The following is an 8,933-nucleotide window of genomic DNA, read 5'->3' as shown; positions in this document are numbered from 1 at the left end:
GATATGACAAACGTGACAGGTAACGCACAGTATATACAAGAATATACGCTTCATTAGCAAGGCATATACTAGAATTTACATATATACATGCGTGAGATACATATGACAGTGTATGGTGTGTCATGACATGAATGTCATTGATTTGCCTCAAAGCCAAACAATTCGGTGTTTGCAGCTCATCGCTGACTGCTTCGCATTACGCGGATTCCTACAGCGCGCGGTATCTGCCGGATTTTACCGCAGCAATGCTACCATGGTTACCTTGAGCAGGAGCGTAGCTAAAGATTTTTTTTCAGGGGTGGGCGTAGGGGGGGGGGGGGGGGTCAGCCACCCTTTATGCATTTTCGTGCGTGTGTTTGTATGCGTGGTGCGTGTGTATAATATACACATGCGAAATTGAAAACTGACCTTGAGTGCACTATTATCAATGTAATCCTACAAGCGGTAGCGATCTTGACGTGCTGTCGTCTCTAGGTTTCAACCCGATATTCTGCTTGTAGGAGCAACTTGCCTCGTCATTATTACGTCTTGGCCCCTTGCGACACACGCATTATGATCGACCGTTATAAATGCGTGAAATTCATTAATTTGATGCCAGGGTACTGGAGACTAAATTTAAAGCAAGTGGAAGTGTTAGAACAAATTACAGCGTATACGCAATTAATTGTAATAACAACGCTGCAATTAATTGTAACGGCGTAAATAATTATTTTAATTGCGCCTGGCGCAGCATAGCCTCAGCTGCTTTTGTGCCATAAAAAATCGAATTAACAAAGAAAAACATAAATAGTTATTTAATTATTGTATAGTCAGCCATGATCTATTTCTTCGTAAGCCGGATTGAACGACCTACTCAAATTACATGCAACAGTTGTCTGCTGGCAGCGAGCATTCCTAGAAAAGTAAAAGAAAAAAATCTTGAAATTCCAGAGAACCACCCCACGTCCAACGTTTCGCTAAACACAGCACTGCCTTCACCAAACCCATCGTGTGTAGCAAACTATTTTAACCAGAAGTCATATATAGGAACACAGTGCAACAAGAATGCTTAATTTACCATTCGTTCAGTGTTTGTGGTGCACATTTCTGTGCACTATAGTGCACAGAAATGGCAAAACTAAGTCACGTCTCCAAATGAGGACGACATGTAAAATGGTTATTTCAGTGAATCTGCATAGACCTGCAAATATAAAATAATCGCCATAACTGCAACACTCTATGTCTGTGATGGCATAGCATAAGGTTTTCTCCCTAAGCTATCGCGAACCAACATTTGTGATCTAGAGACCGAGCTCAGTAAATTATGTCTACATCTGACGTGTGGTAGCCCATAATAATTCTCAAAATCATTTAGTAGTGGTGAAAATCATTTAAGAGTGGCCCCCACTCATGTGTATGGATAGACATGACTGGGACCATTGTGACGATAAATTAACAGTATTTATATTATGATGGGAGTTTCGCGATAGCAGTTACTTTTTAAAACAAAAGAAGACCACCCCTAATGGTTTAATTTCAAGCAACAACCCAACCACTGGCCTCGCCACCGCGGAGTGGCCGCGCGCGCCATTCCTCCATGCCGCGCGCCTGCAAAGCGCGCCTGAGGGCGGCGGCGCCGTCTGGTGGGTGGATCCGGCATTTCCAGCGCCGACCGCTCACGACAGCAAAAAAAAAAAAAAACCTTTCTAGCCGCTTCACAAAACGCAGTCACGGAAACGACTAAGAATGGCCCCCACAGACATTCACCCATCCTCCATGCATTCACCACATTCACGTTCGAATTTTCTTCCTCCATGAACTTCAAACAAGCAAATCTACTTATATCTCCATCTTAACAACCTTATCGTATTCATCTCTCTACATGTTTCCTAGTAACACATACATTGGCCCCCTGTCGGCGCGTCTCAAAAACACTGCTTCATCCGCATCAAATCCAAGATGTCGCTCTCGTGAAGGCTTGGTTCGCGAAGGTAGCGAAGGGAGCTTACCAGTCATTCGCCATGAAGACCGTTCTCATGGTAGCGGAGAAGCCGGCGCTGGCACAGTCGCTGGCGGCCATCCTGTCCAACGGCAACATGAAGCCCAGAAAAGGCATAAGCAGCGCCTGCACGGTGTACGAGTACGTCGGAAAGTTCTACAACGAGCCGGCACGTTTCAAGATGACATCGGTGTGCGGTCACGTCATGACCACCGACTTTCTCAGCAAATACAACAGCTGGGATCGAGTGGACCCCGTGAGTTACGCCTAGCATTATCATTGTCTCACTCGTTATTCGATCTCGCCATAAAAATTTAGAAGGAGACCGCTACAAACTTCCCACGACGCTGGGTTAATCGAGTCGTACATACCTGTTGCGATTACGCGATGCGATGCTTGCACTGAACAAAGTTAGCGAGCGAATGAATGAATTTGTAAATAAAGATAACATCCGTCTGGGGCCAAGTTCGTGTGACTTCTTTCTCTTTGAGGAACGTATCACCGTGACCTCCGGAAATACTTCCGAGAGGTGGAAATATAAAACACAGCTGTCACAAGGGCTCTTGCGATGTCGATCGGGATCGAATTTTTCAATCGCGATTGACTAATACGGGAGCTTGGTGAAGTGAGCCGGCGTGTATCGTATATTTCAATCGTTTAAAGCTCTTGAAGATGCTGATTCGGATAATCAAGTTACTAGATAGAAACTAGCGGTCCGAATTATTTATTTACACGCTTTCAGCATTTGCCCAATAATGAGCATTAGAAATGCAGGGGGAATATTATACATATGCAGAAATATATACAGTTATGATATTAAAGAAATACATCTATATATGACACTCGCCGTAGTAGCTTAACGGGTAAGGTGCCGCGCTGCCAAGCTCGAGGACGCGGGTTCGATTCCCGGCGACTGTGGCCCCATTTCAGTGGGGGCGAAATGCAAGAATTTTTATTTAGATTTTAAGTGCGCGTCGATGTGGTGAAAAGTTATCCAGGAGCCCGTCACTACGGTTGCCTCATAATTATGTTGTGCTTATGGCATGTGATACCCAGGAATCATTATTATAGATTAATTAATAAAATATTTCATTAGACCATTAAAAAGCATAAACTGAAAGTGACAATCTTACACCATGCAATCTGAAGCAAACAATTTTTGTTCCAAACAGACAAATTTTGTGACTAAAGTTCTCAAATACAGGTGCCATTGCTGCAACAATATATTCCAGTCGTGCACTATCTCATGGAAAAATATCTGCACTTACTTTGTTTAATATCGGTTTGTACTTTAGTGTGCTTAGCGATTTGTACTTAGTGTGCTTAGTTTACTGCTTATTTGATGCAGCTGTCAATGCAAGTCATGAACAATTGCCATTTTAATGCAGAGAAATGTTGACTGGCGATGAAAAGTGTGTCTTCGTTGTGCTATGACAAATTGCACCTGAACTCTGTTGATTGCATACCTTACTTGTGTGCTCTGTGTTCCTTTGAAGGCTGAACTCTTCAACGCACCCACGGAAAAGAAAGAAGCAAACCCGAAACTGCAGCTGCCAAGATTTCTTGAAAAAGAAGTAAGTCAAACTAAATCTCCTATCAGAACCCGTAAAAGCTTACCAAAAAAGCCGCCTGAGGCCACTAGAAATTGAAATCAGGGATCGCACAGGGGACCTTATTTCTACTTTTTAATTTAAGTGGGTTTATGAAAGGGCCCCTCAACCACTCCGAGTTCAAAGAAAAGAGATTGGTTTCTTTCTTGCCTTCGCTACCCTTTCTACAGACGCTATTTCCTCCTCGCCCCTTATTTCTTCGTAAAACATGTGGACAATGTCAGCAATAAGCGTTTAGCCTATCAGGATTTCGCACTTTTTGGCTACATGCTGTTATCTCTGCTTGCACAGTCGAAAACGCACAAAACAAAGTGAAATCAGTGGATCGCGCACAATATTCATGCGAGACATGGCAGAAGGGCCATATGACTACGTGGCAAAGCACACTAGGAGACAATTCCCAACCGATATTCTCGTATATGGACCAATCGAGAGCTTATTTCCTCATGACGTCTCATGAACAGACAAGAAACGCCAGGAGAGAATAATACTCTCGTTCATTGCATTCTAAGAAGTTGTTTAGTGCCCCTTTGAAGGATATAGGAAAATGAGAGTGCAAGGAAAAACAAATTGGCACTGATGAGATACACACCCGCAACCTCCGCACCTGCAGAGGCTGTAGGTTTGTATACCATAAGTTCCTCACTTCAGTTAAAGCTACAAAAAAAATGTCCGCTATGCTTTCCTTGGCTTCATGAATATGTACTGTGATTCTGTCTAATAGAAATGGGTCCTTCGATCAATTTCCTTCTTTTGTACATTGTTTCTTCTTTGACGTGTTTTAGGCACAGGGGTGCGACTACTTGGTGCTGTGGCTAGATTGTGACAAAGAAGGGGAAAACATCTGCTTCGAAGTCATCAACATCGTCAAGCCCTTCCTGCGGAAGCCCGCCTCATACAACCAACAGGTGCGCACCCGAATGCCCAAAACTGCATGATAGATGTATAACCAGCGGTCTGTATAATGCTTTGAATGTGGGGTAATGGGAATGTTTATGAAAAAGATGAGGAGAGAATTAGTCTTTTTTTTAAATTACTCTGAATTTCGTATGGATGGGAATGAATTCACCAGAAGCTCAGTATCTGTTGCTTTTTCCAAAAGCAAGTTCTATACACAAAGTGGGTCTCAGAGTTGCCAGATGCTGCCAAGCTAACTAGCAAATAGCAATTCCGAAAGAAGTCAAAAAAAGAAAGCATATGAATTATGCAAAGAAGGCCAGAAGAAGCAGTAGTATAATAAATTTTTTAAGTCTTGAAAATATTTTTAGTTATAATAAAGAAGTAGCTTAAATGCAGAGGGAAGGTAAAAAAATAACATTAATTATTTTGCATGGTGACAGATATGCGCAACTATGAAGGAGAGCGCATATTAGCATTTCAGCTGTCTCCAGGGTAGTGTCCACTCTGTTCATTGCGCGTTTGTTTTCCAGTGCATGAATAGCGTTGAATATCGTGGGTACAGCGCAACATCAGTAGGAAAAAAAAAACGACACACAGGAAAGCGCGCTGTTTCCTGTGTGTCGTTTTTTTTTTTTTTTTCCTACTGATGTTGCGCTGTACCCATGATATTCAGCATGAACCAACTCGCCCAAATCAAGCTGTTGTTGCTGCGAATAGCGTTAATTGTCGACTCCCCCAACATATGTTTGATTTCAATGCACAAAGGCATTGACAAATGCACTATTGGCAAACACGACGAGCACGGAATTAGACTAAATTTGCAGGAAATATGCTTGTGAGCCCAAAAAATGTGACAAGTGACTGAAAAATTTGTCTCCGATTGCCTTTCATAGTAAGCTCGATTGGTAGAGCATCAGACGCTTGGTTCGAAGGTTGTGGGCTTGGATCCCATCAATAGAAAGAGCGATTTTTTGTCCACTTTAATTCATCTCAATTTACATCACAGTTACCGTATTTATTCGAAAATTGGTCGGGCACGAATATAGGTCGACCCCTACTTATAGCACTCTACGAGAAATAAAAAAAAATATTCGAAAATAGGTCGACCCATGCTTCTTTTTTTTTAGAAACAGGAAAATTGAAACATACCACACCTTTATTTACAATTATCTTAGCGCCCTAGTCGCTGCCGGGAGTGTCATGTTCGTCAGATGTGCAAGGAAGGTTGTCGGATTCTTCGCAGGCATCCTCGGCATCCCAAATGACGTCGACTTCGCTGCCATCGATTGCGTTGGAAATGCAGCACTTTTTAAAGCCAGTCACGATAATTTCCGCTGGCAAGTCTTTCCGCGCGTCCTTCACCCACGTCGCAACTTCATTGAGGGAAGCCCTTCTCGCGGCGTCCCGTCGGTGTCATTGCAGCATCCTCCTTCAAGCCACTCTTTGTAACTCTTCGCCACCCGGTCCTTAATGTAGCCGGGACGTCATACCTAGCGGTATGACGACCAGGTCTGTTGGCCTTCTGCAGGGCCTCCTTGACGCCCGGAGCCTCAGTTCTTTTTCAAGAGCGTCATGCCTGCCAGTTGCTGGGCCGCGAAAAGCACGACGCTATCCATTGCACGCGAACAGTCGGTCCCGCTGCTTCCGCCAACCCCTAATCAACTTTTACGTCGAACTCACGCTGAGCGGCACAATTGCTGGAATTCTCGGCAAAAAGTATCACTTGACGCTTGAAGTCAGCTGTGTAGCTCTACCGACGTGACACCGTCGCAACCGCGCATTTGCAAATGCGAACCGTCACGTCAGATCAAACAACAAACAAAGAGTGAGGCCTTAGGCCAGTGCCAGTGCGGCTGCGCGTCGGCAGGCAGCACGGCTAGGGGGCTAGGGACTTCACGGCCTACCTAGGGAAATCACGGGTTCCAGCGCAAACATGGCGGAGCGGCTGCATTTCGCGGGGGCTTTGAAAAGGCGGTAGCAAAAATAACTTTTTTTTTCTTAGTTGCTTAGTCGGAAAAGGCGAACGGGTACGGTTTTTATACCAGATTTTATGGTATATAATGTGCGTATGTAGCAGGAACTGCTTGAAGAACAGCAGGCGCGGCAGTTGAACGCCATAGGTGCGGTGCTTTTGGTCGCTTTGATCGCGAATATAGGTCGAGATTCTTTGGTCACGAATATAGGTCGATAGCTTATTATGGGCAACATTTTTGGGAAAAAAAGGTCGACCTATATTCGAATAAATACGGTACTACACTACAGTTAAAAAAAGACAATTAACGTCACCTTCACTTCAGTTCAATTGGTTGTGTGTAACAAAAATTCTGCAAGCAGCTTGGTGAAAGAAATCAAAATGGGAGTGTCTAGCGTTACGTCTAGACGTAACGGTACGAGCCGTTGCAGTTACGTCTGGACGTAAGAATAACGAGTCTTAAAAGTTACGTCCAGCGTGGCAATACAAATACAGCCCGTTAGACCTACCGAACCGATTGGCCTCAGTGGCGCAGCGGCTAGCGTGCCATGCTCGGAACTGCGAGGACGTTGGTTCGAATCGCGCTGCCGCTGGTTTTTTTTTTTTTTTTTTTTTTTTTTTTTTTTTTTTTTTTTCTCAGGTGTTGCTGAAGTTGCCAGAGAAGCGCGACGCGGCTCTTGGGTTACGTACGCCTCCGCCTGCCCCGAAGGGGCAGTCTGCGCGGGCTAAACAGCGCGTGGCCGCGATAGCGGCCAGTAGCGCGTGACCGTGACCCTGCCAACCGGCCATTGAGCGTTAGCGAAATGGCCGCACTCGCGAAGCGAGGGCGAAGCCACGATTAGGTTGCCGCGCCCGAAGGGCGCAGAGGGCCTTCACTGAGCAACAGGAAAATAATGTACTCACGTTTGTGGAAAGCCACATGACTAGAGTCCCTAGATTTTCCCTGCTCTTCAACAGGGAAAAATCTAGGGACTTTAGTCTGGACGTAACGATAGCGGTGACTACAGTTATGTCTGGACGTAACCCTAGCAACAGCCAATCAAAATCTGCTTATTATGAGTGGAACTGGCAACTCTGATCCTAAAAGCTTTAAGGGGTTAACTGAAATTGCTGTGAGTGGAGCTGTAGGCCACTTTGAATGTCTCATCAACTGTAGTCTCGTGTGTGTTTGTTTTGCAGTACATTTTCCGAGCTCGGTTCAGTGCCATCACCGAGAAGGACATCAAGGCAGCCATGAATCAATTGGTGGAACCCAATGAGAATGAAGCGAGGTCTGTGGACGCAAGACAGGAGCTTGATCTCCGCATTGGCTGCGCGTTCACTCGTTTCCAGACTAAATACTTTCAGGTAAGCGTCTTACTGTACTTACTGCTCGAAAGGTCTGCAGACAGTGGTAGCGCTTCGTGGGTGTATTAAGTGCAGTAACGTATGTGCTTCATTCCGTCGTGCCAATTGTTATCTGGGCTTGGACTAACAGTGACGAAATGTAATTCATTGGTTTATATTTTTGTGCTGACCCTTTCAGACTTGACCTGTGAAGAACCATCTGTAAATGTGCCAAATTTGCGCAAAATTATTTCAAGGCACTCAATATTCTATTGCAACAAAAATAGTGTCATTATACGTCGATTTAGATACTTTATGGTAATTAAACTTTATTTAAATGTAATTAAATATCTATTTATCTCGATGCCATTCGTGTTCCGTTTTTGCACAAATAGAATCAAACCTCAGGCTAGAAATATAGGGCTATTTCATTACCAGTTCCGTTCATTATGAGCTAAGAAAAATGATACTTTTGACATGGCTGACAGATAGCAGCACGTCGAACGACTCTTCGAACATGATATTGCCTTCGCCCCGCCACGGTGGTCTAGTGGTTATGGCGCTCGACTGCTGACCCGAAGGTCGCGAGATCGAATCCCGGCCGCGGCGGCTGCATTTTCGATGGAGGCAAAAATGTTTGAGGCCCGTGTACTTAGATTTAGGTGCACGTTAAAGAACCCCAGGTGGTCGAAATTTCCGGAGCCCTCCACTACGGCGTCTCTCATAATCATATCGTGGTTTTGGGACGTTAAACCCCAGATATTATTGATATTGCCTTCAGCGAAGTGGTCAAATGCCGCATTACACAGAAAAACGAAGTTAAATGAAAGCATTTATTACGCAGGAGGTTCAATGTATCTTGCTCTTTCTTAGCTACTAGACGATGCAACTAGCAAAAACATGTTGTGTGCACAAATGTGTACAAAGCGTCTCTAAGGGTTAATGTGCATGGACTGGTGGCCAGTGCCACATGCATCTATTGATACTATATGATGCCAGTGTGTGGCCATCCCTGTACATGCCTCTAAATCAAACGTGGCTGTGGTGCCTTCGAAAGGATTACCTAGAAGGTTGCTTTCACAACTCAAATCGTTGCATCCAATACTGAAGATGGATGGTGCAATCTGTACTGTCGGAATTTCTTCTT

The 8,933-nt window shown here is 44.5% G+C and overlaps 1 protein-coding gene across 2 annotated transcripts in view; it reads left to right on the top strand.

Moving 5' to 3' along the window:
* The first annotated feature begins 1,922 nt into the window (after positions 1-1,922).
* LOC119402138 (DNA topoisomerase 3-beta-1) overlaps positions 1,923-8,933 on the top strand; it is a 42,188-nt gene continuing 35,177 nt past the window's right edge. The window contains exons 1-4 of one of the 2 annotated variants that reach the window (XM_037669260.2): positions 1,923-2,234; positions 3,475-3,552; positions 4,374-4,496; positions 7,640-7,807. In XM_037669260.2, coding sequence (XP_037525188.1) covers positions 2,001-2,234; positions 3,475-3,552; positions 4,374-4,496; positions 7,640-7,807 — 603 coding nt within the window. In that variant the 5' untranslated portion in view covers positions 1,923-2,000. The remainder of the gene's footprint in view (positions 2,235-3,474; positions 3,553-4,373; positions 4,497-7,639; positions 7,808-8,933) is intronic. The other variant, XM_037669259.2, reaches the window with a different exon arrangement.

The sequence above is a fragment of the Rhipicephalus sanguineus genome, chromosome 8 (genome assembly GCF_013339695.2).
Source record: "Rhipicephalus sanguineus isolate Rsan-2018 chromosome 8, BIME_Rsan_1.4, whole genome shotgun sequence".
NCBI lineage: Eukaryota > Metazoa > Arthropoda > Arachnida > Ixodida > Ixodidae > Rhipicephalus > Rhipicephalus sanguineus.
This window is presented reverse-complemented; position numbering and strand designations above follow the sequence as displayed.